Below are 23187 nucleotides of genomic sequence, written 5' to 3'. Positions count from 1 at the left end.
ACGTCTCATGAGTTTGGACTGTATATGTGCTAAATTTAAGGATATTTGAAGCAAAAAAAGATAACAAAATAATAATTTATTTTTGGTAACGAAGGAAGAAAAAAAAAATTCACGGAGCGTCATTTGGCTGGAGGCAGGAGATGGAATGGTTCAGTTTAGGGGAAATGAGAAGCTGTCATAACCATATGTTCCCACGCTGCGTCTAATCAATCAACAAGCAGTTACACCATGACAGATAGAGGCATCATCAGCCCCCCTACCTGTCCTCACACACTTATCGGTTGTGACAGGGATAGAAAGTAACAGGCAAGGTACTCCTCCAATTATGGGGTACGGTGGGGGGCTGGGGGTGGTGCATGCAGGAATATCATTGTGTGGTAATCAGTGTAGTTAATTTACATTCCTGGCTGCCATACAACTAGTGTGTAAATGCTAATAGAAGCTGCTTTCATTTAAAGTAGGTTTTCACCCAAATTATGTAAAACCAAAATGTCTTACTTACCACCACTTGTACAGTATTTGGCCCAAAGCATATGGTATGTTTTTCATGCTTTGGGTTGCGCCCCTCAGTTTTGATAGAGAGAAAACTTCATGCTGGACCATGTATTGATATTAAGACAATAGTGTGCTTTCAACTTTGTTTGCTATTGTCTCTTTCCTGTTTCAACATGAGGATGTCCCTGAGCACGAAACTAGATCCATAGATAAACGGTTTTCCCAGTTGGGTGTGGTAGAACTTGACTGGCCTGCACCTCACCTCAGCCCCATCCAACTTCGGATGTTCTGGAACACCAAATGAGAGCCAAGCCTCCAGGCCTTCAGAACAAAATAAGCCATCGCAGCTCCATTTTTGCCCGCCGCCATCTTTTTTTTGGCAAGCAGCAACAATAAGACATTTTTAGGCGACCAAAATGTTCCAATTAACTTTCATGATCCAAAGAAAAAATGTGAAAGGGTTAAAGTTATAAGACAAAAACACAGACAACTACCAGACCGTGGTACGCCGTGGTAGCGACCTGTCAATCACAATGCAGCCCCGCCCTAAAGCATACCCTGCTTTATGATCTATTTTACTCTAAATGGAACTATAATTTACTAAATGTAATGGCCATTTAATAAATTCCGCACTGGCTTCCCTTTTCAGGACCGGATTGTGAGCCTGATTGTAAAAAGAACGCAAGTGTGAACATGATTATGAATGTTGCAGACGGCATGTGGACCATACTGAGCCTGCAATGCTCTTGTGGTTGAATGGGACCAGATCCCTGCAGCCAGATTCCACAATCTGATGGAAAGCCAGGAGGGTTCCTGCAGGACTTCCTTTAGTAGAGGTGGTGGCCATTGGATTGGGGTGAACCTACCCTTTAATGTACATTCTGCTCAAATTATACTAACCTCTCTTGTCAGGTCAGTTGACCAGTGGTTGACCAAGGTTTTCACACAGTGTAATAAATTATTTCTTGTTTCTTTGATTTGCTCTGGGATGAGATGCTCCTCTAAGTCCCTTTCATTTTGATTTATTTCCAATCGTCCCTCCACAAAGTGATGATCTGACTCTTTTGTGATATCAGCATTATCATGGTGCAGCAGAACTGAAGTGTACCATCTCTGCATTTGAAGAACACCTGATGTATGCTGTTCACCACAGACTGCTCACGTCTTCCCTTGTGAGACTGAGCTGCCTGTGTTCACCAGTCCCTGACGCACTGTTACAGTTTCACAATGACTCAACATGTCCTGTCCTGTTGTTCAGCATCCCTGAGCCCTGTCTCTGCCGGGGCTTTCTGCAGCGCTATGCTTTGCCATATCAGATTTGTTCCCTTTTTAAATGATTACATGCTTGCTCACCTATCGCAGGTGCTTGCAACTTGTCATATTTCAAAGGGAGTTTCTTTGGCAACCCAGCAAATGGAACACCCTGGGGAAGAAAAATGTGTTTTCCCACAGAGGGGTGTGTGTGAGAGAAACCTTTGAACCTGTTCAGACTTGACAGAAAGCAAAAACAGACTTGAACATACAGCACACACACACACACACACACACACACACACACACACACACACACACACACACACACACACACACACACACACACACACACACAAGCTGAGGGTTGTGGGGTGGTTCTACTTTCTTTGTTGCATGAATGTAACGTTCTGTGGGTCAAGAGAAATGGGAAGTTAGCTGATGGGCTTGTCATTCGTTCTGCAGGTATTTTGTCATAAACCAAAGTATTGGACGAAGTGAAATTTTGACCTGATGGATCATAAGGTCAGCGACCAAGCAGGTGGTGTATGTTGTCAATGAAAGTTCAGTATGAGCATCTGACCACTAAGCCAATATTTTCAGTCAAACGTAATCCAAGCAGCGTTAGGTGTCTTTCAAAAACCTATTTGCTGCATTAGCACATTGGTAGTATTAGGTCAGTGCCCACTGGAGACTTGGCCGTTAGCAGTGGACCAATTGCTCGGACCCTCTGAAGTTCTAGAGAACCGCTCATCACCCGTCGACTCCTCCGCTGTGGACAGCATTCTCGACTCAGTCCGCAGGGCCCTGAAGCCCCGTCCCCGCTGCTGCACAGAGCACTGTTCGCTTGTTTATTAAGACTTGTTAATATTGAACCTGTCGCGTGTCCAAATTGCACCAACTCCAATACTGCACGTCCTTGCGTCCCCATAAGTACATCCGCCAAGTGCGAAGTAGATGAGATGAAGAGTTCTTGAGGTATGAGAAGGATACGGGGACAGACCGACAGACAGATAGAGATTGTTAGATACAACCAGGAAGACAAGTTCATCCTTAACATGACTGTCTGTACAACACGTCATGGTGTTCCATCCAGTAGTTGAGATACTTCACTCTGGACCCAAGTGGTGAACAATTTCCACAGTACCGCACCACTAGCATGGCTAAAATAAGAGAAGAGGGTAGAGCCCTGAATGTAGAAGTAGTCCTACCGATGTGTGCTTTTGTGTTGGTTTCCACTCATCCATTATTCAGACTCCTTCGTGGGCCGTCTGTTACAGTGGGAAGGACAGAGTGTGGTTGCTCATCAGCAGAACTGCACAGGTTCAATTAGAGGAAGGTCAAAGGTAACACACCCTGAAGTCAAACTGCAACTGTGTTTTTTGCATCCACGATTTGGAGTATTTGATCATCAGGAAAAGATTTCAGCATGGAAACATTTGAAGTTGTAATAATTTTTTTGTCCAGTACCAAATGAAAGTACCTAGGTACAAGAAGTGACAAGAAGCAAAGGAATCCTCGGTTCAGCCAAAGCGGAGGGAAAAAGGAAATGTGTTGACAGTTTGTGTTTGCATTTTTGAGCCTTATCTTGTTAGCATGGAGACATTTCTGAAGTATTTTACCCACTTTACTAGCATCTGTATCATAAGAGCTACTGTTCATACAAAGTCAGTGCATGTCTAAAAGACACATACTTACACACACATTCTCACAGATTCCATATGTGCATGTACAGATAGGAGGACACTAAACTAGACGGAATGAAAGAAGGGGGAGGGAGCATAATTCCCATCATGTTTTATTCCACTTATTCTTTTTTTTTTTTTCTTTTTTTTTCCTCGAGGTCGTGCAGGCTTTTCACTCTGGCCATCACAATAACATCTGATGAAACTGCTGCTGAGGTCAATACAAAAGCCAGCCTTAATCTGTTTTAGGGGACAAAGGCAATTCTCTCTCTCTCTCTCTCTCTCTCTCTCTCTCTCTCTCTCTCTCTCTCTCTCGCACACGTGAAGATGTGATTGAAACAAATCCATCAGAATGTAATTCCTCCTATGTTTAACCCTAAACTCACTCTCAGATTCAATTTGAATCACTTGATTAAAATCTCTCTTGTCAATATAGACTCTGTCTATATGTATTTCATAAACCTCTTACTCTTTCTCCCCTACTCCCTCTACTCAGTTCGAGACTCTGCGTAATGCAATAAATTCATCTTCACATGCTCGAAAGAGTTTATTGAAAATGCGTAACCAACTTACTTTTATATACTATGTAAAATTACCTTTATGTAGTAATCTGAATTTGAATTATTGCTTACTTTACATGCTCCATTTAAAATGATTTTACAATTACAAAGGAATGACTTCCTTTGTAATTGTAAAATCATTTTCAGTACATCTTGTATTTAAATTACGGTGAAGTTCTTTGATTGCTTTCTTGTCAGCGAATCCCATTTGCAGAGCCAAACCATTTATCCCACTAATTATCTTCTTTTTTTTTATCAATGAGCTACACTGTTGACATGTTAGCTTCATCACCATGAACACACACACTGTAGTTTATTTGACTCAATCCCACAAACACCGTCCTGCTGCCAGAAATACTCACTGGAGCACCAAATGTGGATTAATTCGCTGCCTGAAATAGTCCCCAACAAATGCACTATTTCCTCCTGTTTGAGTAACGTTTAATAGAAACTATAGTGACCAGATTTTAGGTTTTTAGGAAATTTATTTAATTTTTTTTTTAAGTAAGTATATATGTGAATTTTTTGTTTTATTTTGTTTTTAAGGTTTGCATCTTCAGTAGCGATCTTGAATTAAACAACATAATAGAAACAATAAAACTAATACATAAATGATAAATAACTTATTTTCTTTTTGTTGTTTGTGGTAAATGTAAAAGTAACACGAGCAAGAGCAACAAAGAGGCAATTAACAGCTGATCTCTAGGAAGTTTAGTAAACATGGAATGACATTAATATTTCACATCTAAGATGAAAATGTTAATCTTTAATCAGTCAGGCTGTGCAGCTTTGAAACCACAGAAACTACCATTAAAATGTACGATTACCTATTCTTTCCCCGGGCTGGAGCACAGGGATAAAGTGCTTCTTCCCTACATGTTCTGTCAGATTTGTGTTCCTACATCCTACAAGAATAAACCATAGAGAGCTTGTAGATTGTCCCCTTATATTCCTATGATCCTTTCTCCTTCTCTCAGACTACCAGCGGTTGATGACCGTGGCCGAGGGCATCACCACCCTGCTGTTTCCGTTCCAGTGGCAACACGTCTATGTTCCCATTCTGCCAGCCTCTCTCCTCCACTTCCTGGACGCTCCTGTTCCCTACCTGATGGGTCTGCAGTCCAAAGAGGGCGCGGACCGCTCCAAGCTGGAGCTTCCTCAGGAGGTACACAGCCGACCTTATGCGTTGTTAACTCCAGGCCTCGTGTGAACCTTCGGGTTGGGCTTTCTCCGCGGTTCAAGAAAGGCTAGTGTTTCTGTTATTTTAGAAATTTTGTATTGATATTATAGTATAGTGATCTTGGCATGTACGTAGATATATCTACAGTCTGTTATCACCGCTCACTCCTCCATCACCCTCCCACTGCTACATTCTCTCACCCAGGGTCACACAGATCACAGAAAGAAATCAGATGTACACATACAGAAAAAGAAAAAGTAATAAGACTAACAATAGTAGTGATAGTAATAATAATAGTAAATAATTAGGGAAAAGATAATAATACTATAAAAATGAATAAAGTAAATAGGGCTTCAACTATCGGTTATTTTTGCTATTGAATATCTGCAGATCACCCTCTATCAATCTGTCGGTCCACAAAATGTCAGAAAATGGTAAAAAAATGTCTGTCCCAGTTTCTAGTCCAAGGCGACGTCCCCAAATGTCTTGCTTTGTCAGTCCAAAAACTAAAGATGTTCAGTTCAACATGATACAAAACAGAGAAAAGCAGGATATCTTCACATTCAGGAAGCCAAAAACAGAACCCTCTGACATATCTGCTTTAGAAAACCACTTCAACGATCAATCGACCATCAAAACAGCTGCCAACCACCCTTCTGTCGATCAGTTGCAGCTCTTTAAATAGGTAACAATCAAATACACCCTTATATCTAAAATACTGCAGTGCCTGACATATCTTCAGACATTGTGTTCCAGTTGCCCTTTATGTACAGCATTTGCAATTTATTCATTTAAAGGAAATAAAAGACCCTCAACATAAAAACACAGCCCAGGATTAATCAAAGGTTCTGCTTGATCAACATATCAGATACTTAGGCCTATTAGAGATATTCTGGTTAGTAATCATTTCAATCAGGAGATACTTAATTAGAATTTAACAATCATGTATTACACATGATTCCCCCTGGAGTCCAGACACTGGTGGTGGTGGTGATGAAGATGATGATGAGCGTGACTGTGATGTTGACTGGAGGTGACTGGGGTGGAGGAGGGTCACATCTGATTTGAGCTGAGATGACAACTGACAGCAGCAGAGAGGAGAACTTTAACTTTTAAAGTTTGACAGCTACAATGTGATTGGCTTAAGGAAACTGTGCAGAATCTGGTTGGTTACTTTAAAATGAACGCCCCCAATCAGCTGATAGAGCAGGGGTATTCAATTAAAATTCAACAGGTCCATTTAGAGAGAATTTCATCATGCAAAGGTCCATCACAATAATGGCTAACTTTCACTATGGTTTAGTCTCATATATATTGAAATAGCCTAACAGTATTAGCGTCTGAATGTAGTTAACAACTGACTGTCAAATCAAATAAAAAAGTTAAATTTAAAAATATCTAAACAATATTTATTGTCAGATTTCAAATTGAACTGGATGAATTATAAATAATACATACTCTAATAATAAATAAATGTTCTTCTCTCGTTTTAAGTAAAATAAGGGCTGGATTAAAGAATAAATTACATAACAGAAAGCTTTTGAAAAATGACTTACTTTAACTAGATAAAATGCAGTTTAATCAGGTGTGACGTGATGTCACTCAAAAAAGCCACAATATTATATTTTTCTCATTATTTAAATCTGTGGTTGTTGAAACCACTTGTTTCAGCCTTATTCCCTTCTCTGTTTACAGCATTTTTGGGCAGTGAATTCATGTGTTAGGATTCTAATGGATCAATCATATTGGGCTCTTAGGTTTATTTTCTGTGCCTTCATTTCAGATGTGAGTGGGTACGTTTGCTAAAAAGAGTTATGCTTTGTCTCGTAGTGGCGCTTCACATTACTGCTTTTAATAATCATCACGGTCTCTGAACATATAAGACATACTTGTTTTGAACTGACTGTGCATACACAAGCTGCAGCAGTTTGCAGTCAGCACTTACTGCTGACAATACACTGTCCAAGGCCAACACTGAACAACAGACTACCAGGCTCCGGTTCAGACAGACAGGAAATTGTAAAAAAAAAAAAAAAAAAAAAATATACACACAGGGACAGGGAATTACCTATTGTTCATCTACAAATACACCTTAAGGCGAAGTGGATTTCAATCTCTCTTTTCTTCATTCTTTATTTCCACACTTGTCAGACAGTGAGGTTGTGACTGGATCTAAACCAATATTGTGCCCGATGCAGGGTTACGGTTAATTATAGTGCGTGCGTGCGTGCGTGCGTGCGTGCGTGCGTGCGTGTGTGTGTGTGTGTTCATGTGTCAAAGCGAGATAAGGCCTTAACAAAGCGGAACATCCAGGCTTCCGGCTTCACTCACATCCCTCCTGACTCCCGGCGCTCGTTAATCTGGCACATTCCGTATGGATGCTAATTATCCCAGCCAGCACAGGAGCACCCACAAGGCCCATCGTGCTTCTCCTCCTCCTCCTCCTTCTCCTCCTCCTCCTCCTCCTCTTTCTCCTCCTCCTCCTCCTCCCGCACACCGGGATCTCCCCTCCCCACCTCCCCAAAGCCCACTCAGACTGGCGGATCTCCCTGTGTTGCTGAATGATCTTTTGAAGTGGCTGTGACCTAGAAATGGGCTGATGAGGAAAGAAGCAGAGAGGGAACTGCGGATGTAATTGTGGAATTAATGCCAGACAATGTTTGTCCTTCTGAACCCTGTCTTCTTTTTTTTGACCTCATGTGTATGTATGTATGTTTTCATTGCAGAGAAGATTATGTGGCACTGTTATCATCACATTTTTCTCCTCTTTTCTCTCATTGTGCGTATGCAATTATTCCTAGTGGGCTTTAGATTCAAACTAGGGCAATGTTTCTAGAGACAAAAAGGCTTCTGATATGCAGAGTTTGTTTGACTTTTTTTTTTTTTTGGGCATTTTAGCCTTTATTTGACAGAGTAGAGGCAGAGCGGAAGCCGGGAAGGCGGGTATGAAATGCAACCAAGGCTGGAATTGAACCTGGGATCACTCAAAGCGCTGTAACGATACATGTGATCATTCACCCATTCACACCCATTCATACACTGACGGCTGGGGCTACCATGCAAGGTGCCACCTATCCATCAGGACTAACTAACCTAACTAATATGGGGTTAAGTGTTTTGCCCAAGGATTTATCGATAAGGCAAGCGCTCTAACCGCTAACCCTAACCTTGACTACCAAGCTGCTCCTGCTTGAGTTTTTGTTGCATGTTTTTGAATGTTTCCTCCAACATCTAGTGGTGGCTGAACAACCACAGTCTTTACATAGGATATGTTTGTGGTTGACACAAGTTACAGAGACTGTCACGTTTTCTTCTACGAGATAAAATAAGTCGGTTAATACCCCTCAGGTGAATTTAGAAGCTTTTACTTGTCTTAAAAAAGGCGGTTACTAACAAGTGTCTAAATATAACGAGAGAACACTGGTCCTCCTTTAGCCTAGCGGTGATGACGTGAAATCATGTGACCATGATGTAGTTCCTTTATTTCCAACTTTTAGATAATTACTTATGTTGATTGCATTTACGCTTCAGAATTCATAAAATATCTTGCTGAACAAAATTTTTCAGTATCATAAATGTTTGTTTGCCACACAGATTTAATTTTTCGCAATAATCCAGAATCCAATGTAAAAATCCCATTGTCTTTTTCTCAAGGGAATAAGTGTGATGCTAACTTCTGGGTTGGCCCCTTCAAAATACATCATCCTTGCAGCACCTTATTGCATTGCAATTTTATGGCCAGCCCATATATGGTTGTTGGAGATCCCACCAGCACTTGAACACACCACGCACAGGGGTCCAACCTTCAGGTTTCCATCTGGAGGTTTTCTATCACTCTCTATCTGTGTTCTCTGGCATGTGTACGTCACATGGGTGGTTTTGAGAGGTTTAGAGTATAATCAGGTCTTACTTTGATCCCATATGAGGGTGTGATGCTAACTCCATTATGTCAGATTTAGGTTGATATCCGACAATGCGCTATTATCAATCACACACTGACCTACATTATCTGTACTCCACATGTCCCAGCCCCCGTCATTCCTCCTAAAACCGATTTGCCCTCAATATGACTCCTGATAATACCCTCACTCTACACCTCCTCCTTCTGTCAGTGGCACCCAAAGGATCTTTTCATGTTTTGTCTGTGATGTGGACATCACAGACAAATATCAATTTATATGGATGATTATCTATTCCTGAGCTCAATTGTTGTAGTATTAAAATGTGTCCCTGTCCCAGGCCAACCTGTGTTTTGTGGATATTGACAACCACTACATCGAGCTTCCAGAGGACTTTCCCCAGTTCCCCAACAAGACCGAGTTCATCCAGGAGCTCAGCGAGGTGCTGCTCAGCTTCGGCATCACCGCCAACACGGGGGCCCCACTGCGGACCCGTGCCAGTCCCGGCAGCGCTCCAGGCAGCGCTCCTGGCAGCACCCCCTCCACCCCAGCTAGGGAGCGCAAGACCGTCTCTCTGCGGCAGCTGGAGGACGACGGGCGCAACGGCAACCTTGCAGGGGACGAGCTGGCCGTGCTGGAGCTGCTGCAGGGGAACGCCACCCTGGAGAGACTGCAGGCGCTCACCAAGCGCACCGGGGTGACGGTGGCCCGCGTGGACGCCCTGAGGGCCGGGGTGAGAGCTCAGGGCACCGAGGGGCAAGGGGGCCAGACGGCCGCAGAAGAGGAGGAGCTGAGGAACGCCAAGCTGAACGTCCAGCTGCGGGAAGTGTTCGCCAGCCGCTTCACTACCATGTTTGCCGACTATGAAGCCTTCGTCATCCAGAGTGCCCCGGACCTGGAGTCCTGGCTCACCAACAGGGAGCAGATGCACAACTTTGATAAGGTGACTAAATCTGCACACAAAAAATCACTTCTTTCTGTACTAGGTGTGTTTTTTAAGGATGCTCAGATCACGATTTTTGGGGCTGTTAACCTATTGCAGGAAGCATGTCAGCCAATACCGATCACAGATCACAGGGTCTATTTGAAGCCTTGAAGCCTAGTCATCATGGTGGATTTTTTTCAAATTAAGAGATGAGGAAGTACCATGAAACAGTTTATTTGCTGTCAGGCAATATGTAAAACATATTCCACTCTCTCTCATTAGCCTCTTTTATCCAGAGATCCCACTATACTGCTGTAAAGTAGATCCCACATTACATCGACTTTGCAGAAGTTGTGATGTATAACACAACCACTTCTTTGTTTAGTGTGTGTGTAGTCCTGCTATGCTGGTGATCCCTTTTACACAGACGTTAATTCAGCTCTGTGACTACCTCCACTGCCGGCTTAGCAGCGGAGCAATAACGTTGCATGCCCCCTCTCCCATTATGTGTCCTTACCTTTTGTACAGAACAGCGAGGGTAAAAGGGGCTTTAGAGACACGTCTCACAACTCCTGTGAAGTATATAGAGAAATTGTCCCACTATGTTTTGTGGTTCTTCTAATTGGTCTTTACAAAGACCACCGGTCAAACTATTTTGAACGAATATCAACCGATAACGGTCGGTGGCAGATCCATCAGAGCACTCTTACTTTTTAAAATATTTTATATTTTATACTAGCACATCCACTGCCTGCTGGTTCTTAGACTTCATCCACATTAAATTGAATTTTAAAACTGGATTTACCAGTAAAAAATGGCATACGCCTGCAAAACTGTACATCCCGGCCACAGCAGTGGGAAGGACAGCCCTGTTATCGACCACACTGCGTTTCAATACAGTCCAACACACAATTTCATTTGTCTCATTAACATATTACAAACAGTTGAATGAGTGGCATTAAGTGATTTGATGGGTTGTAATCCTGTTAACTAAGTGAACCACACTGTATGAACATCTCTGTTGCTGACTATATTGATGTTTAAAATGAGTGATTACAAGAAATTAATAAAGTTTACTTTTTAAAGGAATAGTTATTCAAGATTACTAACCCTGCCTTTAAGAAGTAAACTTTGTAAACCAAGAGTATGCTAGATTTAAAAAAATTATCCAACCTAAAAACTCTGCCCAGTGTTGCCAATTCTTCATTCACACTCCAAACTTCCTGTATTTGTCTATAGGAGCAAACAGGTGATCACAATTATTGAATCAGCGGTACATCCTTTTTGTTCTTGTCTTTAATTTGCCTGAATGTATATACATTTCTCCTCCAGGCCTCGTTCCTGTCCGACCAGCCAGAGCCCTACCTCCCCTTCCTCTCCCACTTCATTGAGACGCAGATGTTCGCCACCTTCATCGACAACAAGATCATGTCCCAGTGGGAGGACAAGGAGCCCCTGCTCCGCGTCTTCGACGGCCGCATCGACAAGGCCCGCCTCTACAATGTTCGTGCTCCCAGCCTCCGGTCCTCCAGCTACCAGAGGTGCTCCATCCTCAAGGAGTCCGGTAAGCTCAGCAGGAAGAGATGCGAGTGAGGTTTTTACTTCACTTGATTAAACATGAAACATGATTAGAACTGTAACAAAAGTGGTTGGAGGGACCTATCAATCAGGATGGTAGTGGTTTGAATCGGCAGCAGGTAAAGACCTCACTCATCAGCGTGCTGCACATGTCTGTCCGTCCTTCAAAGCGTGCCAGTCTTCCATTAGCCAAGGTCAGACAGGATTGCACTGCGCCATGCAATTTAAAAACACACACACAAACACTTGTCTTCTATCTCCCTGTCTCCTCCTCCGTTCCTCCTCCCCCTCTCGTCTCTCATTTTAGCGTAGCTCTTGCCAGTGGCCAGAAAAAACATCACCTCTCTACAACCCGACACAGCAAACACTCCATCAATCTCTGTCTCTCTCTCACACACATAAGCACAAGCACACTCTCTCTCTGACACCGTCTTACTGCTAGAGTGATTGCTCAGGCCTGTAATTTCTAAGTTAGTGCTGCGTGTGTTTTCCCTCTGTTAAGCCTTTAATTGGTGCTGAATGTGCAGAGTGAGGCAGGAGGTCTGACTCGGGACTGACTCAGGGTAGTGGAGGCCAACAGGGAATCTATGCCATTACCCTACCATAAACTCTAATGAACACAAAATGACATAATTTTATATTATGGAATGGTATGAATTAATAGTGAAACACTTTTATAAGCTGTTATATAATGATATGTTTGATATATCAGACAGATGACAGACGATTGAAAACACAGCTGTCTGTAGCTATTTATGACTGTAGAGCAGACAGTGATTGTATCAGCTTTAAGTTTGGCTCTGCTCAAATGATCACACACGTTGATGTTGAGCTTTTCATTGCCATCTGCAATTAAAGCTCAACAAACCCACACTGTTTCATGCTAATGGCCGAGCGATGTTGAGCTTTAATCGCAGATGGCGAGGTCATTTGGGGGCAATGGTGCGTGCAGGTAGCCAATCACTCAGACAATAGGCCGCCTGCCTTCGCCTGTGGAAGACTCGCTCTGGTGCCCTCGCTCGCTGCTCACTCCAGAACTGAGATTGATACTGCAGCTCCTGTCTGGGTTCAGTCACACACAAAACTGGTTCAATGTTCAAGCATGCAGTGCAACATAAGCTCAGAACCAGGAACAAGTTTGGTTAATCGTTTTTACCATGTGAAAGGGTTAGTGATGTTGCAGTGTGCTCTGATCTCAGTAATTATGTTTGTTGAGTACAATATTATATCATCATCACAGTAACTGATTTTAAAACAAGAGACATAAATAAGACCCAAGTTACTGCAAATGGAATTATGCATTAGATTTTCTCTGTGTTGACTTTCTGTGATTACATGGACTGTAAAATTACCACTAAACTTAATTGTTCCTTTTCATATTCCTGTTCAGCATTATTTCAGACTTGACAAAGCTCCTCCAGAGTCCCAGAGGACTTAAAACAAGTGTATTTAAAAGTCTGGTAAGACTCACCATCTCATGTCAGTAGAGGAAACTGACCCTGATGTGTAAAAACAGGTGTACACCAAGGGTATTTCATTAAAATTCAAAGAAAAAGGTCAGAAACTCATAATGTCTAAATTGTGTCTTACAGCCCACCCCTACATCTATCAAATACAATCAACAAAGTACATTTCCATATGACATTAAACAATATTTCTTTTTAATTTCCGAAGTAGTAACATACAGACATTGACCTTGTATGGCACTTGCATAGAATACAAATTGCTATGTTTACCATAAATAAACTCATGGCCTACATTTAAAGTTAAAAATAAAAAAAGATTCATCTAGATAGATTAAATAAAAGTGCAAAAGTTTCTTACATTTTCCTTTCCTAGGGAGAGAAATGGATGAAATGAAGTCACCGCATCTTGGCTTGAATGGAGTTAGTGTAATTTCTCATGCCCACATGTAGCTCACTGGTGAGCCTGGAACCAGACTTGGCATTGCAGTAGATCGGCACAAACATGGTCGGGGTGTGTTGTGCTGCTTTGGTTAAACCAAAGAGAAAAGAGTCTGTAGTCAGAAAGTAGCTTCATCTCTCACAGATGTTGGCTAGATGTTCCCTCTAGCCAACTGTCTATGGGCCAATCGATTTGATTGGCTCAATTGAGTGAAGCTATTAACTGTATTAACTGGATTAGCACCTGCGAATTATAGCGGTGACCAAAAACAAAACAACACTCAGTGAAGAGTTATTCTCTTTATTCATGAATTTATCAAACATTGGTCACGGATCCCGATAGAACCGTCACTCAGTCTGGGTCCGGACCGCGGTCCACTTTTTGGTGATGCCACGTGTATGCAATTCTCCAATTCCCTTCAATACCGTAACTATAACTAGAATCCTCCTTCAGCTACATTCAGTTGTGCTCCCTGTAACTATGATCTGATGATGAAGTCTATCAAAAATGAATGTTTGTGTGAGTGTTGGATTGTGTCTCCCCCTACAGCTCAGGCCATCGAGCAGCGGCTGATGAAGATCGACCACACTGCCATCCACCCGCACCTGCTGGACATGAAGATTGGTCAGGGCAAATACAAGCAGGGATTCTTCCCCAAACTGCAGGTTGATGTGCTCAACACGGGGCCGACCAGTAACAAGTAAGTCCACATCGGGATTAAAATCCACACACGAAAGCGGCAGATGAAGTCAGCACTTCAGACCAACACCTGACTGATTTTGACACTGTTCCCATTCCCGAAGCATGACACTCATGTGTCATGCTTCGGGAACGGTGTGAAAAATCTGACTTTGTTTGCTGTATTTTAGAATGGACTGAATCAGTCAGATCTACAATACAAAGGGCACCGTTATGCAAGGAAATAACTCAAAGTGAACGTGTGCTTTGACACAGGATCTAATTCCATCTTTTAATCACATTTATCTAATTATTTTACTGTCTGTCCATCTGTCTATTCGACCACCTGCAGGAAAACAGTTACACTGAAAAAAGTGAAAGAAGAAGATGCAGAGAGGATGAAGACAGAAAGAAAGAAAGAAAGGAATAGTTCTGTACACTTATATGTTCATTTTAGTCCTATACTGTTGAGAGTAGAGAGATGACTAGAAAGGAGAGCAATGGGGAATGACATGCAACAAAGGCTCCTGGTCAAACATTAATCAGGAATGCAGTTCCTTCAATCTGATCTGCTTATGTTTCACTTTGGACAGAGCCAGCCTACAGTAACTGTTTCCCCCTGCCTCCAGTTTTCATGCTAAGCTAGGCTAACCACATCCTGACTCCAGCTGTGTACTTAAATCTTAGGACATACGCTTTTTGACTCGTCTTCTCGTATCTCTCTTATAAACAAAATTGAGTATTGTTATTCACCAAAATGTTGAACTCCTTCTTTAAAGTGCATCAAACAGAAGGGTTATGGAGAAAGCAATGATTTGATAACCTCTATCTTGTATTTGGCTCAGAGGAAGGCAGATTCTGTGAATGGCAAATGTGTTAATAAATTGCATTTCGAAGGGCTTTGAAATCTTTTTGGAACTAGTCTAATGACACATTGTTTGAACTGCAGATGGTCTCACAGGACAGCGACAGCTCAGCGAAGGAAAGACCGTCACAGACAGCAAACGGAGCATCTGGGTCTCGACAATGACCTGAAAGAGGTAGAAAAACCTCCTCACAACCGTCCCATAACCTGCCCCGTTGCCTCCTCTGTTCTCTAATGCTATGTAGCGTACAAGCATGTCGTTATTTTCTCTGTTTGTCTCATGGCGTCATATTTTTGTTGGTTTTCGCTCTGCATCTGAATTTTCTGTTGGTTGCTGTTTGAGCTTTCTTTGTCATCCTTTTTGAAAGACTTCATGTGCATGCTGCCTTCTGTTGTCCTCTCCATTCTGCTCTTTTGTTCCTGTCCTCTCCTGTCTGTTTGTGTGTCCTGTTCCTGTTGGTCCGGGGGTTCGGGTCCTACCCTTCTTCCTCCTCCTCCTCCTCCTCCTCCTCAGCAGGTGGAGGGCTGTCTGGTCCTGCAGAACTCCATGGCGTTTTGGGAGTGGGACAAAGCGTCCCCTCCGCCTATCAAACCACCTAAAAAATCCTCCTCTGCATCCTGCCTGGTATGTGGAGGAGCTGCCTGTGTTGTGGACTTCCTCTGTCAGACCCCTCCGCCCCATACCGACCTCTCACTGAAGCAGCAGCGGTTGGGTGGAGCAGTTTAATCCAGCTCTGATGTGGTGTACTGACAGTGAACCGTAAACAGTCACAGGCAATATCAATGAGATCAAATTGTTCTGGATTACATGGATGCATTGTTTTCCTGTCAATCCCTAGTGCTCAGGTCAGCAACCTGAGTCCACCGTGGGAATGGCGGACTCCACCACTAACAATAAAAACTACTACTAGTGAGATAACTAGTGAAAGTAAATACATAGAATTGCTACTGCAGAAATTATGTCGAACATAAAGAGTGTCAAAAGTAGGGTTTAATTTTATGATAATAACTTTTATATATATATTTATTTATTTATATAATTTGATATATTATAACTTTAAAGGTACTAAATGTAATATTCAAAGCATTAATATAGCATCAAACAGCTATTTATCGGGTCAGGTCTAATCCGGTTCGGACAAAATAATCATTATTGCAGCCAAAAATCACACCAGGCCAGACCAGGCCCTCAGAAGTTTTCTGAGCTGAAAAAAAACTAAAATGAACCAAAGAAAGAGCAGTTGGAAAGTTCTTATTTTGAGGAAGCACTCTGAGCAATGGAACATTGTGGAAAATGTGTGGTACTTCAGTTCTGGCTTCAGTGGGAAGTCAACTCACTAAACCTCCCAACACTCCCACTCCTTCTTAAAGGACGCCCCGGCTTTCACTCCTCTCCTGTGTCACACCCTTTCCTTTTAACTCACACCACTTCTTTGAGTTGGATTTTCTTGTCACTTGAAAAAAATGGCAACTGATTGATCTTTGTCTGATGGACCTTTTAGTGTCTGCGCTATAGTTAAAGCATTTTTCTCCATTACTGTATTGCTCAGCTCTGTTCTCCAGAGCTCACTAACCGGTTCCTTTGATCTCCAGAAATACATGCAGGAGGCCCGCAGCCTGGGGAAGAACCTCCGGCAGCCCAAACTGTCTGATCTGTCTCCCGCCGTCATCACCCAGACCAACTGGAAGTTTGTGGAGGGGCTGCTCAAGGAGTGTCGCATGAAGGTGAAACATACGACAACAGCATGTCCCTGCACTTAGAGACGACCTGTGATTTATTAGTGACCTCCTGACACCTTTACTTACTCACACACACTGTCACAAACCCAAAGCTCTGAGGGTAATCATCCCTCATGAATGATGCATGATGGGAGAGACAAAGGTATTAGGCTCGTTCGAGAACTGCTTCTCGCCTGGAAAGTAGACGAGAGCAGGTGGCAGCAGCAGGGGGCGTTGACAAAAAACTGAGGTCATGTCGGACAGTTTTCAGCCGCCTTCAAAGAATAAACAGGAAGTCAAAGAAACAGTTACTTCTTGTTAGATCTGATCTGTAGGCTACTTGTAGTTTACAGACCTCGTTAGGATTAATTCATGTGTGTTTGTAGATATATATTTATGTGGAAATGTGCGTGTATCTGCATTGTATGCTATCCTTTGTTCTTTTTATGTCTGCCTGTAAAACACTTTGCTGCTCGTCGTGATATGTGTTAAATATGAATAAGCTTTATTATTATCGACCACATGAGATATGCTTTTAGATTAAACCTTTCTTACACAACATGAGACTAATAGCCAACAGTCTAAGAGCCAATTAGCTTTCTGATTGGGCGAGAGCCAGACGTTTCCCATCATGCTTTGGGTCATGCAGTTGGTGGAGAGCAACTGCGGCGCCTGGCTCTAAAATCTGTGGCCGCCTCGCTCTTGTGAAGTTATCGTTGACCACGTGTTCATGACGCGAAAAGCAAAAGCTCCCCCTATCGACACCAGTCACTGTCACTTTAAACCAAAGTTGATATCAGACACATGGAACATCCTCTTTGTAACTGGAACCAATGGAATTGTGGTCATAATTACGATAAATAGTGCTACTGGTATGAGACATACATTGCTAATAGACTCAGTTATTGTAATAGTTGTTTATAGTTTGCGTTGCATTTTAAAATACCTCTTGGTATACTTTATAATTTTATTCATCATTACTTATTTACTTTATTCTTTACTTATTTATTTCGATTTTTTTTTCAGTCATCTGTTTATGTATTTTCTGGATTGTTCAGGTTCATTATAATTTTTTCAAAATAAGTGAGTTTGAATTAGAATGATTGACAAATTCTCTCTGCATCTTGGAAATATTTAGTTTGAACCATGGTGTTTCGTTGTGCACCAGAGTACACTGGAATTATTCAGCAAGATTAATAATTCCTAGAACTCTAAAGCCTTTAAGCCATATAGTTATCTGTGTGTGTGTGTGTGTGTGTGTGTGTGTGTGTGTGTGTGTGTGTGTGTGTGTGTGTGTGTGTGTTCAGACCAAGCGTATGCTGGTGGAGAAGATGGGCCAGGAGGCGGTGGAGCTGGGCCACGGTGATGCCAACATCACTGGACTGGAGGAAAACACTCTGATCGCCAGCCTCTGTGATCTGCTGGAGAGGATCTGGAGCCACGGGCTGCAGGTCAAACAGGTCAGCACACATACATACACTGAAAGGGATAGTTTGGATATTTAGAAGTGGGGATGTATGAGGTGCATATCTGTAGTCAGTGTATTACCTACAGTAGGTTGGGTTTGGAGACACAGACAGGAGTACCAGCACGGGAGTTAAGCAATGTACTGCTGTGGACGTATTTTAGACAGCTATAAAATCTATATCCGTTTAAGTGTACGCTGTATTTGGAATACTTTAGGCTGGGGTACTCTGGTAGCTCACCTGGTAGAGCATGCACTACATGTACCAAGGCCAAATCCTTACCTTGCTGCATGTCGTCTCCTCTCTCTCTCTTCCTCCCTCCCTTTCCTGTCTATCTCCATCAAATTAAGGCAAAAGGACAAAAAAAGGACAAAAAAAAGTAAAGAATAATTTCACCACTTCCATTTCCGAGGAGGAACTGAAGCCGTTATTTATGCTCTCTTCAAAGCCTCACCACTCCTTTGACAAAAAAAGTAATTTAACCACGCAGAACCCTGAGTATGGTCTACCACCGCCTCGATCGGTTAGTTTGTTTGTGTTATTAATTAGTTCAGATTCACCAAAGTCACACAATAACACAAGCAAACTAACCGATCGAGGCAGCGGTAGTCCAGCAACTCTTGTGTTCTGAGGTAAAATTGCTGTTTTTAAAAAGCTGTTTTTACCAATGGAGTCTGGAGCCTTTTGAAGAGAGCATAGATAACGGCTTCAGTTCCCCGTCAGAAAGGGCTGTCTGACAGCAAGGTATAGCGATGACAATATTCTAAATATAGCGTACACTTAAACTGATGTAGATTTTTTTATCTGTCTAAAATACGTCCACAGCATTACATTACTTTGATCCCATGCTGGTTCTCCTGTCTGTTTCTCCAAACCCTATCTACTGTAGGTAATACACTGACTATGGAGAAGTACCTTATACAACCCTACTTCTAAACAGATTTATAATAAAAACAATCTGATGACGCACACACCCACCCATGCTGTCAGTATAAACACACTGTGGTTAATCAGGTTTGTATGATCATATTGGATATTGAGGCTAAGAGGTTATTGACTGAAAAATCCTCTTTGTGTGTGTATAATCTTCCTCTTCATCAGTGAACGCATTAGCTGTCTTTACATGTGCCTTGATTCTGGTTCTCTGACCTCTCAGGGGAAGTCGGCCCTGTGGTCCCACCAGCTGCACTACCAGGCCCGCGAGGAGAAGCTGGAGCAGCAGCAGGCAGAATCACCAGGTAACACACACACACACACACACACACACACACACACACACACACACACACACACACACACACTGTCTGTCCTGCATTACCTAAAACACATCTCTGATTTTAACAAAGCCATTATATCCTGTATTAATCTTCAGCAGTGTCAAATGTTCCTGAGAGGAGGAAGTCCGACTGTTCCGTAGCAATGCCGTCTCTACGCGTGTCCCTCATACAGGATATGAGGTACGTGTTGCTGTCCTCTAGCGATGGCAGCCTCAGTAGCACACTGCTGGTTAAGAAAATGTTTGGCAGATTCATTATTGGCTACTTTCTTGCTTTTACCATTTCATCTCTAATACGCCACCATCCTCACATATAACATGTATGTAATGAACTGGATACGGTGTTCCAAGATGGCACCCCAAAGACAGTTGTTGAGGCTTTTGTGTTTTCAGGGCCAATTTTGACAATACAAAGAGTAATTTTGGGGGGGTTTGTGACATTCCGAAAATAGGTTCACATCTATTTCTTCTTCACTGGTTGTAATTCTGTAACTGTGACCACTATGCCAAAAAGAAAATGCTGAACTGCCTAACGCTGTCTCTGGGGTTCTTTGATACGTAGCACAGAAAACCCCTGTTTCCCTAGGTGTTGTTGAGGTGTTGTTCTGGGAGATTTAAGAATCATGTCAAGTTCATTTTGTTTACATAGTTCAAAATCAGGGTTTCTAGTTCAAAATGGGATTCTCATGGTTATGGCATAGAGCCTGGCTACTTTGCAAACTACTTTTCATGTAGATGTTTGTTTCTTTGTTTGTTTATGGAACAAAGATCTATGTGCACTGAATGTAAAAACCAAGAAGAGCAAGTTTGCAACATAGGAGGAATTCCTCCTCCAGGACAGACAGGACATACAATAAGTTTTGTATATGCAGTAGACAGGAGTAGCGGTGGTAGAATTATACAAACAGAATTGTAATATTACGTAACGTATAGTGAATATTGTCAGTATTAATACTGCAAAAAGTAACAGTCTGACTCTCCTCTTCAGACTGACTGAAGTAAAGTCTGAAACCAGCAGCTTCATCTTAAATTACAGTAGTTTATTACTTAGAGTCACTGATCATCAGGGTGATGAGGGTGGACTTTTATGGCGGTGTGCCTGTTTTTACGAGCCTTCATCCATCTGTCTTCTGTCCCTCCATTGTCCGTCTCCTCAGGCATATCCAGAGCATGTCCGAGATAAAGACAGACGTGGGACGAGCGAGGGCCTGGATCCGCCTGTCTCTGGAGAAGAAGCTGCTCTCTCAACACCTTAAACAGCTGCTGTCCCGACATGCCTTAACCAAGTGAGCACACATGTGATCAACTCTCTCTCACACACACACACACACACACACACTCGTTCTGTGCTTTTGATAAGGGTGAGATTGATTCCCGTGTTCTGAGATGCAGCAGTTATAATATCATTGCATGTCCCAAAAAATGAGTTATTGTAAACCAATCACACCAATTTGCGAATCAAAACAAAATGTATTTATATAAAATAAGTGAAGACATTTATCCAGCTTTTGGACTCGATATTTGCAGTTCTTCTGTAGGTGTTATTAAATCTCTTTCTCCTCCACCTCGTGGGAGACGGCTGCTCTTCATCGGACCAGACACGTTTTAATTTGTCCTCATCTTTGAAGTCTTTTCTCTTGTGAAAGTGAAACTTTTGTTTGAAAATACTTCAGATAAAGCATAAACCTCACCAATGTTTGGCTTGTCCAAATAAGCTTTCAAGTATGCCGTCCATAGACTGTATTAAAAAAGTGGACGTAGCCTCAGGGTCTGAAAAGAGAAGCCAATGCAGAAGTGCCTCAAACTTGCATTATCTCTATTGAACCAGCAGGGGGCAACTCCTGCAGTTGCAAAAAGAAGTCTGATTGTATAGAAGTCTATGAGAAAATTATTCTCTCTTGATTTATTACCTTAGTAAACATTGTAAACATGAGTTTATTGTCTCAATCTCTAGTTTCAAGTCTTCTTCAATACAGCATGATGTTCATTTAGTAAATTATGGTCCATTTAGAGTCAAATAGACCATAAAGCAGGGTATGCTTTAGGGCGGGGCTACCTTGTGATTACTGTCAGTAACTCAGTGATAGAAAGGTTGTCCTTCAGTCAGATCAGCGGTTCGATCCTCAGCTCTGCTAGTCCATGTCAATGTGTCCTTGGGCAAGACACTTAACCCCAAATGCTGTACATTTGGTGTATGTGTGGGTGTGAATGGTTAGATAGTTCTGATGGGCGGGTGGTACTTTGTATGGTAGCCCCTGTCATCAGTGTATGAATGGGGGAATGATGATGATGACATGAAGTGTTAAAGCACTTTGAGTGCTCGGAAGACTAGAAAAGTGCCATACAAGCACAGTCCATTTACCATTCCATTTAGCTCCACTGACAGTACAGTGTTCCCCCATCAGCCACATGGGGCAGCAATGGGCCTGTGCCCATTAAGATTCTCACACACACACACACACAAATGCATTTATGCTTTATCAGAAATGTTTCAAAGTAGTATGTCTCTCTTCTACAAGAGAAACGATTTAATTCATTCAGTGATTTGGTAAATGCACGTCTGGTGAACTTAACACCATTAAAAGCATTGCACATCAGGATCCCTAAACTTTTCAGTAGGATGCATTCATCTCTCAACCAGTGGAAGAGATGGTCCCAACAGGGCTGGGACTGTCCTGCTCTGCCTAATGACAGGAGAAAGTCATATTAATACATGCATTAGATGCTTTGTCTACAAGCCAAATTATTAGAGAAATGTCATAATATTTATGAATGAAGTGCTGTTATCCAATTCAGAATCTTCAAATTCAAAAAAGTGGAAACGATACTCCAGCCCACCACATGAAGCTGACCACCCTGGATAAATTGTGAACAAAACTAAGTACATAAGTTTGAAGTATACTGCCAGGCTTATGTTGGTACAGCAGTACTGTCCTCATAATCTCAATGAAAAATGAAGAATCCCGTGAACATTTTTTGCAGTTTTACATAATATAAACCAGTCTTTTTTATCACAGAAATGATCTTAATACAATTTGAATTGAAAAAAAAACACCAAGAAAAGACACTTCTCTCTGGTTTACTTACTGATACATGGCTGTCCATTACCAGCAGCTGACCCAACATGAAAAGGTATGCAAACACAAGACTGAGACAAGTTCTTCAAACAGTAAAGAAAAGGGGCGGACGTTGAACAGCAGACGATGATATTCTAAAGTGAACCTAACCTGGCTTTGCTGTGCCCTACAGGAAGCTGTACAAGCGCTACGCCTTCCTGCGCAGTGAGGAGGAGAAAGAGCAGTTCCTCTTCCACCTGCTCTCCCTCAACACCGTCGACTACTTCTGCTTCACCAGCGTCTTTACTACCATTAGTGAGTTCTGCCTTGCATGACCTCCGACCCCTATCCAATCAGAGTTAGCTTCCACCTTAACATCCAAACCTCAGCTCCGATTCAAACATTAGTACAACACCACGTCTGCTTGCTAGAACACCATGATTGGTTAGAATAAGACAGTGTGGAGCATTCTGATTGGACCCTAAAGAAAAGGGAGCATAGACGATAGAGTTTTGCACTGTAATGTGTTTTGTTCTGTATTTTTCCAATACAGTAGCTTTTAAAAACATGGAAAGTATCCTCACTGACTCCTGAGTTATTTGGTTAACTGCAGCTGCTCGATGGATTCATGTGGATCAATGACTGGCTG

General features: G+C 42.2%; 1 protein-coding gene across 6 annotated transcripts in view; it reads left to right on the top strand.

Moving 5' to 3' along the window:
• The window catches only part of LOC137877260 (DENN domain-containing protein 5B-like), a 78349-nt gene that overhangs the window by 43823 nt on the left and 11339 nt on the right, over positions 1 to 23187 (top strand). For 4 of the 6 annotated variants that reach the window (XM_068717052.1, XM_068717049.1, XM_068717048.1 and 1 more), the window contains 11 exons: positions 4969 to 5156; positions 9411 to 10013; positions 11328 to 11559; positions 14028 to 14178; positions 15106 to 15196; positions 16615 to 16746; positions 18048 to 18200; positions 19363 to 19444; positions 19579 to 19663; positions 20640 to 20768; positions 22732 to 22853. In XM_068717052.1, coding sequence (XP_068573153.1) covers positions 4969 to 5156; positions 9411 to 10013; positions 11328 to 11559; positions 14028 to 14178; positions 15106 to 15196; positions 16615 to 16746; positions 18048 to 18200; positions 19363 to 19444; positions 19579 to 19663; positions 20640 to 20768; positions 22732 to 22853 — 1968 coding nt within the window. Of the gene's footprint in view, positions 1 to 4968; positions 5157 to 9410; positions 10014 to 11327; positions 11560 to 14027; positions 14179 to 15105; positions 15197 to 15535; positions 15647 to 16614; positions 16747 to 18047; positions 18201 to 19362; positions 19445 to 19578; positions 19664 to 20639; positions 20769 to 22731; positions 22854 to 23187 lie in introns of all 6 variants that reach the window. The other 2 variants (XM_068717046.1, XM_068717050.1) reach the window with 1 other exon arrangement.

Source organism: Cebidichthys violaceus, unplaced genomic scaffold (assembly GCF_023349555.1).
Source record: "Cebidichthys violaceus isolate CVI_PGR_0920_01 unplaced genomic scaffold, fCebVio1.0.p SCAF_21, whole genome shotgun sequence".
NCBI lineage: Eukaryota > Metazoa > Chordata > Actinopteri > Perciformes > Stichaeidae > Cebidichthys > Cebidichthys violaceus.
The sequence above is the reverse complement of the archived record's forward strand: the minus strand, read 5'-3'. Positions and strand labels throughout refer to the sequence as shown.